The 16,576-nt window shown below is 31.9% G+C and overlaps 1 protein-coding gene across 4 annotated transcripts in view; it reads right to left on the minus strand.

Annotated features, from left to right (window-relative positions):
• Nucleotides 1-14,270: 14,270 nt before the first annotated feature.
• LOC117109665 (phosphofurin acidic cluster sorting protein 2-like) overlaps nt 14,271-16,576 on the minus strand; it is a 76,406-nt gene continuing 74,100 nt past the window's right edge. For all 4 annotated transcript variants that reach the window (XM_033252050.1, XM_033252049.1, XM_033252051.1 and 1 more), the window contains 3 exons: nt 16,253-16,458; nt 15,948-16,052; nt 14,271-15,314 (listed from right to left, as the gene is read on the minus strand). In XM_033252050.1, the coding sequence (XP_033107941.1) occupies nt 15,208-15,314; nt 15,948-16,052; nt 16,253-16,458 (418 nt within the window). In that variant the 3' untranslated portion in view covers nt 14,271-15,207. The remainder of the gene's footprint in view (nt 15,315-15,947; nt 16,053-16,252; nt 16,459-16,576) is intronic.

Raw genomic sequence — 16,576 nt, forward strand, 5'->3', positions numbered from 1 at the left:
AATATAAAATATAGGCCCTAATTCATGTAACCAGAATATTACTATATACATGACTACCATAACAACATATGTTGCCAGGTTTATTTCAAGTATCGTAAACCTACTGCATTGCATGTAAAGCAAACAACTTAATTTAACTTTCTGAAAAAAAAAAAAAGGGAAAAAAAAAAACAAATTCAAACACCACTCTGACAAAAGCAATCCATGATAAATTCGCTTTCAACGACGAATTATGGTTTTCAACTTAGGAAGACTAAATTTAATTTTTGAATTTACCTTGAAAAGTTAATTTTGCTATATACAATTTGATGTTAAAGATCAACTGTTTCGTGGACAAGCATTTGGAGGTTGTCTAATGCGATTCCTCTTCGGCAACTTAAAGAATAATCTTCATCTGACTCGTCAACAGTTTTGTAGCCTACAGTGTACTACTGTGTCTTGAAACTTCTCTAATAGCTTTACATCTTTTGCTTAGATATATTCTGATGGTTTAGATAACTCTGTCGTTCCTTTTAATTAAAAGATTAGACATTAGAAGATAAAAATGCTACCATGGTAATATGCAAGTGTCAGTTGAAAGCCTTTTAGCATAACCTAATTCTGCTTTGTCCAACAGTGTTTGATTCTCAGGTCTGTATTTAAGTGTTCCTGTAACTATCTAATTTTCTAGTATACAGAAGCGTAAGGACTTTTTAAATCCATCTTCCGGACAGAAAAACAAATGATTATTAAACGTATCTTTCATTTCTAAGTTGGCCTTGTGGACAGACTGGTAGATGTTGGCGAACAGGTTGATCAGAGACCTTTGCAGTGATGATTTCTTCAAAAATTCCATTGTATTTTGGTGGTTCATGCACACCAAAAGACACTATGGTATCTTTGAAATTTGTTTTTCACTTTCTGAACCAGATCAAATGTCATATGCCCTCCATACTCAAACTTTAGGGGGAGGGGTGCCGGCCCGGCCCCGCCCCTCCTTTTGGAAGGTAAAAGAAAGAGAAAAAAATTAAGAAAAAAGTATAGCCCAGACACTTTAAATGGTATTTTTGGGCGTCTAGAACACGAACATTTTCGGACCCCCTAGGAGAGTGTTGTCTCGATCAGCCCAACTTTCGCCCCCTCCCTTTTTGGACATCTCTGGATCTGCCCCTGCCTGTAGTTGTAAATTCATTTTAAAACCATCTTCAATGACATGAACTTCGTTTGCATAAATTTGCACATTTACCCTCGTCTTTTGAGCAATTTCTTTTGTTGCAAGTAGTGTAGTTGTACAGTGGTAGCAGCCAGCATTGTTGTGTCTTAAATATACAGATGTAAGCTTAGGAAGCACACTCTTTAGCCATGAAACTACATCTTTCATTATCGCTGTTCTGGGCTTGTGTTTGAAACACCGCAATGCAACAAAAATGTGCCAAGATATTTATTTTCCAAAAAATCTGCTCGAGATTCTCTGAATGCTGTAATCGGACCACCATCTGGGACATAAGGCTTCTTGTCGGGCGAATCCTGGCACCACCCCTATCACGACCACATATTAGGTTTATATTTTTTCACGATAATTCCTTACTTGTCCCGACAAGAAGAGGTAGGGGTGTTGCATGATGTGGTTAGGGAGGAGAGGGTGTTATTCAGGGACTGGTATTCCCATGCAGGTTAAGGTGCCGTGTCCAACTGGTGACACCACTGACAGAAATTGGTATGTATAAAGTGAAATTATGATAAACTCACCTTAAAAGGGTTTAAAATACCGCTAAAACAAAAAAATTACAACATTTATACCACAAACATTTTTTTTATCACAACATTACTTAAAGTATAGAAAAACATTTATTATTGTTGTAATCAAAGGAATCTATGAATAAATCAGCAGAAAAAACTGGTAAATTTTACTATTGTAATTTTTTTTTAAATGAAAAGTGACAGTTTTTCTGGCAACACTGCTCGTACGTTTTTTAATTACCCACATTTTTTAAACTGGAATTCTCTAAGGGGGCATTAGAACTACCTATTTGTAGAAAACCAGTTTAAAAAAAGCATCACGTTGAGGTTTATCAGCAATTAAATTTTGGACGTTTTTCATAATTTGAAAAAAAGATAAACACCCCTTTTTATTAACATGGTAACTCCCAACCAAGAAATCCAAAAAAACATTTTAAAATATGCAACAGATACACAATGTATTGACCTTATACACACACTCATTAATTTTGATGAATATACCATAAGGATATCAGAAATATTGATCAAATTTTACTAATATTAACATTTAAAAACAGCCAGAAATGACAAAAATTGCCAAAAATACAAATTTACACGTTGTCATGGAAATATAAGCAGAAAGTGGATAAAACTTCATATTTGATTTCTCTTAACAAAGGTATAGCCCTGTGCAAGATTTGAAAGAAATCCATTTTTTTTTAGTCTGCCACTATTTTTGAAATTTCTTTGATTTTTAAAGACAACTGCCCTTAATATTAATTAGTAATATTGTATAGGCCTAATTATTAACTTTAATTATTAATATTACTATATTTATTGTTACTATAAAAACTGACTGGGAATTCTGGATTTTGATTTATTTCACGTTATCTTATTGTAACATTTTGATTATTTTGATCGATCAACATGTAAAATTGTTATCAGGCTCATGAATTTGTGTTTCGATACTGCGATTACTACACACAATTTTAATTTATTTAGATGTAATATTTGATTTATAGTAAGTTAAAGTAGCTGTTTCCGTAAAACATTGAAAAGAATATTATCGGTTTCCACAGATAGTTACTGCTACTGTTTAGCCATGTCACTGCTATGGGTGCTACTCTCTTTACTGCTGCCACTGCTATTTTTATAAGAACTGCTATTGCCACAGTGCCACTATCATTGTCCTGATATATTTCTGTGCTGCTATCACTTTATTACTGACGCTCTGGTATTGCTGCTGCAACAGCTAATTTGCTACCAATGCTAATACTACTACTGTACTACTTCAATGCTGCTATTGCTGCTGCCATGCTATGCTGCTGACACTTTCACTACTAATGCTGCTGTTATTGCAGAAGATGTTGTCACTGCTAATTTACTGCAGCTGTTTACCACAACCACTACCATCGTCACCGCCACCGCCGCCATTGATTTTCTATTTGGACAATGTTTAAATATTTAATGTAACTGGTGTTGCCTATCCGACGGAACCTTTCTTTTGCAGTTCCGGTCTACATCCAGCATTTCAACAACTGCTAACAGCTCTGGCTTGTCACGAATATCAAAACAAAGTAGTTTGGAACCACTAATTTGCTGGTTTGGATGGTATTTAAATATTTCATGTAACTGCATTTGCCTCTCCGATGGTACCTTTCTTTTGCAGCTTCGTTCTGCATCCAGCATTTCATCAACTTTCAACATCTCTGGCTTGTCACGAAGGTCAAAACAAACACGTTTGGAACCACTGATTTTCTGGTCAGGATAATGTTTAAACATTTCATGTAACTGGTGTTGCCTATCTGACGAAACCTCCCGTTTGGAACTACTTGCTTGCTTGTGAGCAGAATGTTCAAATGCAGCACCAACTTACTTTAACCAACTTACTCTGACCTCCATCGACACATTTTATATATCACTTAAATGTATATTCTTATTTTGTATTCAGTCCTTAGTAACACCATGTCATGTTACAGCTTTGTATGTTTTACTTTTTGTCTAATAGGAATACTTCTTGTCAGCAATTTAAGACATGATGGTATCTCCATTAACTAAAGAAGGAAAATAAATATACTAAATACAACACTGTTGCGCTTAGTGGCATCCACTCCATTGTAAATAATGGCTGATTTACATAAAATAGCTATAGAGTTCTCATTACAAACGAAATTTATTACGGTATATTTTTTTTAATTGTTCATTCAATTTATTGATAATACTAGGCCTAGGGCCTACATAATATGTAATCTTTGAAAGTTATTTTTTCTATATGAATCTTAAGAAATAATTTGTATTATAAGCCTATATTTTAAAACTTTTACATTCATCATGCTTTCCTCTTTTGTGATTTCAACTCTTGCAGTCGCTGATGTGGCTTTGCAACATTGAAATATTTCTGTTGGCACAGTTTTAATTTCTATTCGTCGGAATTGTTCCATAGTTGTCACTGAGTTGAAGTTGTCAGAATTGTCTTTAGGCCTGAACCTAATAAAAATGTTTTGGCTCGTCGTTGAAGCATCTTTTACACTTTTCTCAGCCAGAGTAGTATTGTTCACTGATTTCTTATCAGTCGAAGATTCCCGCTTTATCTTGACTGGAGCATTCCGTTGAATGTGTTTTAAATTCGTTGATGATGTTTTATCAGACTTTCGCCATTTCCGCTTCTTCGCCTTGCTTGTAGTGGTAGTATTCTTGTCAACACACACATTTTTCACTACATCACTTCGGCAATCTGTGTATCACAATGGAAGTAATTCAAAACTTTGTTAATAAATTAATTATTATTTTATAGTTTTCTTTTATTTATTTATTTATTTATTACAATTTCAACACAGAAGAAACCATGGACCATAGGCCCGACATCTTGTGGGATGCTCTCAATAAAATAAAAATGATATAAAGTTAAAGAATGATATATATATATTTATATATATATATATAGAGAGAGAGAGAGAGAGAGAGAGAAATATTACTAAGTTAGATCATAAACATCATAAAATAAGTTAGCATTATTTAAAAAAAAAACCAAAAAAAACATATTACTGTCTCATTAACTATGATAATTGAGACTAACTAACTAGCTAAGCAAATCTAATGTAGTTCTAAACAAAATGCAATGTACTTTACAATAGACAGTGTATTAAAATATAAAGATTTATAAGATTGATTAATATTAATTTAATAACAATGATAATAATATTAATAATGAATAATGATTGCCTTATTAAAAATAATTTATTTGACCTATGGCCTTACTAACTGTAAGATTAATAAGATATATTATAAAACAATTCAATAGTTTAGTACTGTACTGGTAATATATAATTTATGAATGAAAAACAATGATTAGACTTAGGCCTAGATAATAATAATAGATTAATACCAAAGATCTTATATTATGTTATAAATTTTATTTTCGAACATTTTCTTACTTTGTGCAATTATAAAATAGGATCTTTGATTGATAAATAGGGCGCCTTGGCCTACTAGATGAAAGAACAGATCAGCAAATCATAGTAGGCCTCTAGGCTAATATAGTTAGCAACAGTTTTAGTAATACATAAGTTTCATTATGCATGTAGTAGGCCTATGTATATAATTTTAACAATCCTCTGTCATAAATCTAATGTTAATGGTTTAAACAAAGATTAGGATTTATGTTAACACTGCTGAATAAATATAATATAAATCATCAAAGGTACACAGTGTTTAATAATCATGTCCTTATTAAACACTCTATATGTACCTCTGATGTCTTCTTGAACTGAAATCCTTTATAATAGAACCAAATGGAAGTAAGCTGACAAAAAATACAACGCATTTTAAAAATAACACAAAAGATTTAATGGAAGACATGTTTCGGGTTACCTTCAACCCATCATCAGTTAACAAAAAACACAACAGAAATAAACCAAAGACTTTTCATGTAGACTATATATATATAGGTAATTATTATGCTGAATATTAAATAGATAGATTGATTTGTTTGACAATAAGTTTGACCAACTATAGTAACTCTGAAATCTGGACTAAATGTAGCTAATTATTATTCTGAATATATAATTGAATACCATTATTTGTTTAACCAAAGGTTAGTAAAGCAATAGTAGGTCTGTAATATGGACCAAGTGTAGCTAATTATTATGTAGAATATATAATCAGGTACATAGACGATGATCCACTTCTTGAAAATAGACAAAATCAGGATGACATAGCAAATAAATATATCAAGTTTTATTGGAATTTTGTAAAATAACAGGTCTGTGTATCACAAATGGAAGAATCTCAAGTATTAATTCATATAAATATACCTTTATAGGTCACCAAAGTAAGAGCGTTTGTGATTATTTATTATCACTTTTCGAATATTTTCAACAAATAAAATACATTACGGTAGACGAACGTATTGAATCAGATCATATGCCGTTTCACATATGGTTTAATTTATGCTACATTTAATCCAGAAAATGATGTAGTAAATTCTTAGAATGATGACACCATATTTCAAAAGCCAATTGCCAATTTATAACGCAAGATGGAAACATAAATTAAAGAATTTAAAGTTGATTTTAATAAAGCAATAAAAACGAAAATGATATTCACGACGCAGTTCATTATATTGATGAAACTATTCAATATGTATGTAAATGTATGTGTAAACCGGTGAGTTTTTGAATTTGCATATTCTCGTAACAGCTGGTTTGATGAAGAACGCTTCAGATATAAACAATGTCAAAATCTGTTTAAATAAATTTGAAGATCTCATAAAAGCATACATTTAAATGAATATAAATATAATAAAAGACAATACAAAACAATGATAAAAAGAAAGAAAGCAATATTTATGAACAAAAAACACGTTGGTATAGTTAAAGCACTTGCCGAAAAAGATAATAAATCATTTCAGAGTATTAAAAGAACCTAAAAAATATCACTTCTGAAATTTCTCTATCAGATTGGTTTAACCATTTTAAAGATTTATTTCAACCAGAATATGCAATAATCGTGATTTAGACAACTTAAACAGAGATTTTATATTTGATGAAATACAAAATGCAATCAAAATTCAAAAAAAAAAAAAAATAAAGCACCGGGAATCGACGGGTTTGTGATTGAACTTTTTTCTAAAGCACCAACATATTTTTAAAATATTAGATGTTTATTAAATACGAGCTTTCACAATGGTAATTTTCAAAAAAAAAAGGGCAATAAGTTTAATTGTACCGATACACAAAAAGGGTAACCATAAACACCCAAATAACTATAGAGGGATATCACTAATTCAAATTTTAGGTAAAATTTTTCTCTACATGCTTAACTCAAGATTAACTGAATGGGTAGAAAATTTTAATATTTTAAATCAAGATAACAAGCCGGTTTTCGTAAAGGATATCGTACTATGGACAACAGCACTAGACTGTAGAAACTGTAATAATTAAATATTTAGCTAAAATAGAATGTATGTAGCCTTTGTAGATTTAAAACGGGCTTTTGATTCAATAGACCACAATTACTTTCTTCATAAACTAAATCGAATTGGAGTGAACGGCAGAACGATTGATATAATAAAATCTTTGTACTCCAAATTAACTGCTCATGTGAAAATTGATGTTAGCTAGGTCTTCTGTTCCAGTGTAAAATTGGTGTACGACAAGGTTATCATCATTATTGTTCAATATCTTCATTAATGACTTAAGTGAAATTTTAAAGTGAACATAGAAAAAAAAAATCAATTAAGCAATGTATTCTTTAATCACCTACTTTATGCTGACGACTTAATTCTAGTTAACAATACAATATAACAATCTTTATATACACTTTGACTTTTGTGAAGCCTGGCATTTAACAGTAAATAGTGATAAAACCAAAATCATAGTTTTTAAAAGAGGTAGCAAATTAATACAATGTGAAAATGGCATTACAATAGAGAACCAATCGAAATTGTTTAATTCATTTAAATATCTGGGAGTTGTGTTTAGTTCAACCGGACAATGGAAAAGAGCTACACAAGCAAATTGTAATCAAGCTAATAAAGCTCTTTCTGCTTTAAAAACTTCTATCAATAGAAATTTTAGTTACTTACCAGCCAATATATGGAATCATACGTTTGATGTAAAAATTCTATCAATATTGACATATGTAAGTGATGTAAGTGAAGTATGGGGCATGTCAAATTATATGGATATTGATAAAATTCAGAATAGAATTTTGTAAGTACTGTATGTGTTAGGTATAAGCAAAAATGCACCAGATAGGCATATAGCTGTAACAGCAGAAATGGGAAGATTTCTCTTTCCATTACATGTTAAATTAATGTGTATCGCTATTGGATATGCTTAATTCAAACAGACCATGATCGTTTTATTTATAAGTGTTATCTTTTCCAATTTAGAAAAGTCGAACGAAATGAATTGTGTTGGTTACATTATGTTAAGAAAATTCTATGTTCAATTGGTAGGTTAAGTCTGGTTTTTAAAACAGATAGATGATTCTCCTTTTGTTTCTGAGCTAAAGTTAAGACTTACTGATATAGTTTTGGCTGTTTTTTTGTTCTGTTTAGAAGTCGATATTTTTTTTCTTTTTTTTTTTTTAGTGATGCGAACATTTTCGGGTAATGGAAAACCAAATGTCTCGACTATGGAGTTATAATACAGGTCTCCCTCCAATTTAAAACCAATTTTGGGACCGGGGTTTCAATGGTCTTTAGCAGTTTTGGTCTCATTGGAATAATAAAAATACCTGTAAGACATTTGTTAATTTGAGACCACAGAAAAGTGGTCTTTATTTGGAGGTGGTCTTTAATTTGTGTGGTGGCAAATTTAAAACAAATCGCCATTAGCAGAATAATGAGACAGAATTAAAAATTAGGGCTTTTTTAACTTTAGTTGAATTTGGTGTGGCATGTTACAATATTGAATATTTGAGTAAAGTAAAAGCTTAATATTGACGGATTTTTTGTTCAGTTTGTTTTGTTAATGATTGATATGACTATTTCATCTAATTATGTATATTACTAATATTAGTATATTTTATTCAAAGCAACAAATTCCATTTAATGTTAAATACCTTGACAAGACTGTGTTTTCTGGGAGTAAATGTAATTGTTTCTGATCATAATTCTGTGTAGGTGTACGATTGACGGTAGATTCAGATAATTATTTGAGAGCTTTGTGCACTAGCAGTTGGTTCTTTGAAATATCAAACAGTATATGGCTGCCGATTTTGTTTATGCTGCTACGATACGTAGGGAATGTCACAATACATTCACGCGAGCGAGTCTGTCGGCCGCGCCGCAAGCGTCGAAGTATGTGTTTTCCAACGCACGAGACGCACCCACTAGGCCGGCTCTCTGCACCCACCCGTACGCGCGCACTTGTCTATCAGTCTATGTTCTCTATTTTGCATGCCTTGTTCCGATCCGACGATTAGAGAGTTTTGGAGAATACCAATTCAGTTGGACAGATCACATCTAGAAGATAAATACATGTAGTTCTTCTTGGGAGAAATATATTTTATCTTTCTGAGAGATGATCCAAGAGACGAAAGCCCCAGTTTCAAACAGCCTAAAGTAAATAAACAATGTGAAGAAAGAAACCGAGACACAGAAATCATAGGTTACTGCTTTATTATGATAGATTTACGTTAGAATAAAAGACACTTGTAACAAAACATTCCAGATAGACATGCAGTACATTAAACATTGGAAGCACATCAAAACACTTATAACAATATATGTAAACAATACTGATGACTAGAAGTAAAATATGAGCGGCATATACAAGATAGATATCGTCATCTTACAGCCTCAGCACTATCCAACACAAGGCTACACAAGCACATTATGTTAACAAGAAACTAAACTCATCATTTTTAAGTACAAAAATATGAAAACATATGCAATTATAAACGCATAGGGGATGGTACTCTAGCAGGGAAATTTACACAATGCAGGTAAACTTAATGATCTTGCAAACAGGACATCTACTTAAGGTCCCATGCCATTAAGACCATACAAAAATAATTCACTTATTAAGATACATATCTTGCCACTTTATTGTTTGTGGATTTTCTTTTTGTCATAAACTTGAAATATATACATAAGAATAACAAATTTGAATCCCTTGAATATTTGGTATAAAAATGTTTTACTGGCGAGATTTCTATTAAATCCACATTAATGAAATACTATATTTATTTAATGACATAAAAAAAAATATATAATTGACCTTAGTTGATTAACCAACTCAGAGGAGTATGGGGGGGGGGGGAGAAACTATTTTGAGCAAGTTATATATTTCAGAAAAAAATAACTATTGAAACTGAACTGGTTGTTTTTAATTGTTGAAACCTTAAACTACCAGACCAGCTGGTTTGCAAATATCTGTGAAAATAAATGAATTATTTGATGTAACAAAATTTACAGTTTATACAAGCAGCAATTAAAAATGAACTGCAAAAATAAAAAATAAAAATAAAAATAAGAGGATTGCAGTACTCCTTAAAAATCAAGATTTAATTTTAAATTACATTTTTGGGAAATAATATAATTTTGCAACTATTAAAAATTAAATTGCTAATTACATAGTTATACACATTAAAAAAATTACCACTATCATGTAGTGGCAATCTTTAATTTTGAGATATAATTAATATATTATTGTCCATATTTCACAAGATGTCTAAAACTGGTTCGGTTGTACCAATGGCCACAAAGTTCATTGGTGTTTTTTTTTTAACCTACTGCAATACAATACAATATTAATTTAAATTATTTTAAAAGTTTACCATAGACCTACGTCAGTGGAAAATATTAGTAATTACACACTGGCAGGGCTTATGGAAGATGGATTGAATATTATGTACATCAACAATCCCTCTAATTATTTAACAGTTCATTTGAAAACAATGCTTTACAATTGTAACTAAAAATTAACAAGAATCAAGATTTAATGCATCAGCAACACTTATGAACTTTTATATTAACAATTAATTCATTGATGAGGTTATTCAAAGTGAATAACTTCAGCCTAATGTAGTACAGTTTATTTATATGCTCATAAACCATGTTTTTATTTGTCACTGAATTTAGGATGACATTAATAGCATCTTAAAAACGTATCAAACCATGAAGGCATATGATAGTACACTGCATTATTACAGGCTTACATTTTTTTCTACCGTGTTCATGAATAACTACTCTGTATATTATTATGTAAAAGATTATGCGGAACCGCAGCTACGAACTGATTGGGTTAGACGATGATACGACTAAGCCCAACTGGGTCCAAACAGACCAAAAATTTGCGCAAAATACAATATATATATACTAATGTTTTACTGCACTATATTTTCAGAACACCTATACTTAGGGTTGAAATGGCCCATCCATTCCATATTAAAAGTTATACATTTTTTTTTTAACAGAGATTGGGTCCCTTGCTACTAATAACTCACTGTGATACAGTTATGGAAGACAAGGTACACATCATAAGAGTAATTTTGAGCTGATGGTTAATAGAATGTTCAATGAAACAGCAAAAATGTATTACTATAGAGTAAACATCATTACATACAATTTTTATACATGTGGCACACTCTCAAATCAACAGATTTAACTTTATGGAAATACTATTCAGCAAGTCCAAGCACACACAGTAATGAAACAAATTAAATATAAATGTGATTCTAAGATGAATGGTACCTCAATGTGCACCCAAGCGTCAATTAGTGAATGTTTGCTATTTATTTCTCTTTATCAACCACCAGCTCAAATTGCATTGACTTCTGACTAGTAGATCAAAATAACATAGGATAACACGACCATTATGAGAACAATACAGAGAGTAAATTGACACAAACAATCAATGGACCTTTCAGAGTGTCAGACAATGTTAACAGACCTATCAGAATGTATTATTTAACAGCCAGAAATACACACATGCCCCATAAACATTAACATTTAAGCTGACATTTTGAAGCAACAATATGCGAGGAGCAGGTGTTAGCAGAACGTTCTACTGCAATAGTAACATTCCGCAATCATTATCCAAAAATTCATTTGGTCAAATTGTAAAACTCAGTTGCCTTTGTCAAATAATTAAGATACACAGGGCCAAGCTAAAAAAATGAGTTTCTCATCCAAACATTTTCAAAAAAGGAGAAAGTGGAGGTCTTTTTTGGTCATCATCTTCTTCAAGTCCCAGCAAGCTTGATCTACACACTACAAAGTAAAGGGGGCTTATTACCAGCATTAGTATTAGTTATTCCACCATCCATGAAGGATTTCAATGCCGAGGATGAATGATTAGGATGGCAGCAACAAAAAGAAAGGGTACATGGATAAGAAACTACTTATTTTTAAAAGGCCAAGTATATATTAGCAGAAAAAAGTGATTGAGATTTATAATACTTACTTTTAAAAATTACATATCCTTTGTAAAGGTAAAGTTTACCAAGAATCATATATTCTGCTATTATTCTAAGATTATGCTATTAACTTAATGAATGTAACAATATTTCATGTATTACAGGAACACCCTGGGACAACATATTTCAACATTGCCCCATAAACAGACATTTTTCTTATAAGAATAAAATATATATCTGCTGCATTTATTATATGGACAACTATACAGCTTACTTAAGTTTAATACCGGTAGTGATAATCCAAAATTTGCACCATCTAAGACCCTCTCTGTATGATACCCCTGCACCCACAACACACATATAATTTTCATATTAACCATTTCTAATTTTCGCAGAATCACAACAATTAAAGGCAAATATGGTCACTGCTTATATTCTATAACCAATTCTATTCTTTTTTTTTTCACAAAATACACAATGCACCAAAGTCATCTTTGGTTGGAATATTTTTAAAAAGACTTTACCAAGCACCCCTGCATTTTGACAAAAATACGGCCTCTATCTGCGGCATACTTTCAAATTTGTGCATTCACATATTCCACATGCATTAGAAAAAAAGAGCAATGAAATAATTACTTTGATCAAGTAAGCATTTATGTTCTTATGTACTTTTTATACTTTAATCCCATTGGCTGAATAAATCTAACAATAATCTATACACACATTAGCAGCAGCTCACGTAAGTGTTTCTATGATCCCACAATTACATGCCATGTCCATGCGACTGCTAAATGTTTGAACTCAGTCCTGTTATAAATAGTTGCCAACAACCACCAATATTATAATATACTTTTTGTCTAAATTGTTTAATCAACAATTAAACTGATTATTGATTGTTAACAAAATATTTAAAGGAAGAATTGCAATAGTAATTTACTAGTTTCTACCCTGTAATTCCACTGTTTACTGACTGACACTTTTAATTAATGAAGAAGCCAGCATTCCAGAACTGTGATCAATACTGTATATTGCCTCATAGCTGATATATTGTAACAAGAGTTACATTAATTACCAAAATTCTAGTACCACTTAAGGTCATAATTTGGCCCATTTGTCAAATGAAGATATTCAAGTTCCCCTTCCCCTCCTCCAATATCTACACTGTTTTGGAATAGATTGGAAAAATGACTCGCTCTCCTCAGGATTATAAAATATAAACGTATTACAATTCAAGAGTCACGCTGCATAAAGAACTCTACCATTATCACTTTTTTGATTTGTACTAGAAAATTTGGTCTGAAAATATCATTACATTACACTGAAAATAATAACATATGTTAATATATCTGGTACTGATATAATGATTATGTTGATAATTAAAATAATGGACCTTTCCAAGCTGGGATTATGTGACAGTCCCAAAAGCAGGCGTGTTGTTCCGTGAACACACATGTTTGGGTATGTCAATGCTATTGTTTTGTGGGACCTTAGGAACAATGTCCATAGGGCAGGGCTTAGCAGCAGTCTCACTCTAGTATTTATATGAGGTCTTAGCAAAGGATAATAATATGAGATTAGAAGAATTACGTGGATTATTACAATGTGTGCTATGTCCAGATCTGTTCAGCAATATTTCAAGAGGATGGCTCCAACATTAATGCGAATCCCTTGCTTAGCTCATAAAAATTATGAACAAATAGTCACTTATATGGTACATGTCCATTATTAGGTTTAACTGTCCAGCAAATGTAAGTTATCAACAGACTCATAGATGGAGGTGAATTGATAGAGGTTATAATTTGTATTGTATACTTGGTTAAAACTTGACAGCTAAATGTAGGCTTACTTTAAAAGCCATGATCCCACATTACAACTTTCAATAAAAAAACTTTCTACAAACTAACAAGTTCTACTATATATTACACCCTACATGGATATGTCTGCCTATATACACACATTGTATAATTATTTTATTTATACATATTTCCTGTTCATACCTTCATACATACATATATATATACATATACATATATATATATATATATATATATATGAAGAAGGCGTGTCCACGTGTGTTTCGAAACAAATGTAGAATATAATATAACGTAACAGTAAAGAAACTCATATACGTAAGATGTTAAAGTCAACATCTTACGTATTTGAGTTTCTTTACTGTTACGTTATATTATATAGATGTGTATAAGATTTGGTATATAGGTTGAACAGAAGCATGTGGAAAGCTTGGAGGAGGGGAGTACGAAATATAGCAATTTCTAGCACCATGTTGCTATCTTTCAATTATTTATTAACAATTTTATTTATTGTTCAATTCAAGGCAGCAGACATGTGATATTTTACATGGGATTCAACTTGAATTCAAAATCTGCTTTCAAGATTAGAGCAGAACTTGTTGCAACGTGTATTGCTTGTGCTTTGAGGGTTGCCATACTTTTGTTGAGCCTGCATTCACCTGTTTAATCCTGCTGAATGTAAACATCCTACTATGTTTATTCAGTTACGACATATTACATCACCTCACTGTATACTGGCCACATATCATGCATTTGAAAAGGACATTTATCAAGTAAGATTTGCCACTTAATAGCCACAGTAATGATTTAGCATTTCTTCTTTATTACCATAAAAGCTTATAAGTCCGATTCCATTTCATTTCTCCATTGACTGGCATACAATTGTTTTGACTGACATCAATCAATAACTCATCCTTTCTCCAACAATAATGCCCAAAATTGTTTTAAAAGATCAGTCTCTACTGAATTCACTCCAGTAGTAGAAGTGCAGCGGTGTCATTTAAAATAGGACGGTAATGGCGATATACATTTTGTCTCGACATAGCCAAAACCTTCAGGGTCCTTAATGAAGATCTTGCCCTCTTTTAAAGGTCTTTCCCCATCCTCAGAAAGCCCTTAAAGAGTCTCTGTGGGCTGGACAGCCTAGTTGGGCTCAGCATAAAGCCTTTTAAAGGTCAGCCATGTTTCATTAAACTTTCTTCATCTTGACATCATCAACTGACCAATCGTTTCTCCATTAATTTCATTTACTACTAAAAGCATCCATCTAAATGGTATTTGGTCGTTCTTTTAAAAAGGACCAAGTATCAACTTAGCCATCGGCCATTGGTCAAGATTCAGCAAACACAATTACTGGGAACTGCTTGATGTGACTATGTGTTTGTGCCGTCAACTGGAAAAACTTCACTCCAGTTAATTCATTCCCATCAATGTTGACTAGAAGACAAAACAAGCAAAAATCTTAAGCATGTTAACAACACGATTTAAAAGAATTTTTCTCAGCTTTTAACAGGAGATAATGTATTTTATTTTTTTCTAGTTAAGTTTTTTCTCGATTGATGCACCACTTGAGTGCCGCTGATGTAAATGATGTCCGACAGCGTCAATAAATTATCATTATTATTATTATTATTATTATTAATGACACTAAAAATTAAGTACTAACACATTTGAAAAATGTGCAACACATTCTACATTCTCATCAGTTTCAATATCTCCATAAGTGTCCTTCTTCCTAAATTTTAATCTTTCAGACAAATGGTATGTTGCTTCAGTATACTTAGGATTCACAATGAGGTTCCATGACACATTAATCTTAAGAAAACACAAGTACATGTCTCTAATTAATGGTATAGAATCTAGAGTGAAATGTTGATGAAGAATCCTGCCATGAAGATAGTAATTGATAATGATGATGATTATTACCATCATGATTATCAATGATATTGATAATGATAATAACCACCATCACAATAATTGGAAAAAGTAAGTCTACTTAATGAATATATAGATGTATGTTTACAATTAACATTATCTGTATATAAATAATAAATTGCAAATATAAAGTACCTGTAAGGGAATTACTCTGTGACTTTGATGTGCACACCAATCGATAGATTCCATCAATTACCTGACTCTTCTCCGAGTCTTTGTGTTTCTTACCGATACGCATCACTGTAAAATAGAGGAAAGTATTGCTGTAAGTAACATATACAAATCAAGAAAAAAGTGATAATAAAGAGAGCTGATTTAAATCAAGGGGGAATGTCAGGAGGAGGTGAAGGCAATGGAGGTGGCAGTACCCAGCGAAGGAGGCGGCAGCAGTGGAGAATGAGGAGAAAAAGTATTTGTTAAGTTTACAAAAATGAACAAACCTTGTTTTGATTTCTTGTTCCTCTCTCTAGTAACTACAGTCATAGAGAGCGATGAATCTGATTGCCCCTTGGAGCTTGACAAGCGATTGACAATCAATGAACGAAAGGTTGTTTTCAAAGATGACTTGTCCTTTTTCATGCCGGAAAACATCGGCCAATATTCCACCTGTAAGTCCATTAACTCTGCTGGTGCTGGTGGACTTGAACTGTCAAAAATGAGCCATCCAATTATTTTATTAATTTTTTAAATATTTAATTTTTATCCACCAGTTTATATCCACTCAAAATATAAAATGGAATTGTGCAAATGCATCTTCTATTTGT

The sequence above is a fragment of the Anneissia japonica genome, unplaced genomic scaffold (assembly GCF_011630105.1).
Source record: "Anneissia japonica isolate Jap-2015-1 unplaced genomic scaffold, ASM1163010v1 scaffold288038_len354873_cov157, whole genome shotgun sequence".
Taxonomy (NCBI): Eukaryota; Metazoa; Echinodermata; class Crinoidea; order Comatulida; family Comatulidae; genus Anneissia; species Anneissia japonica.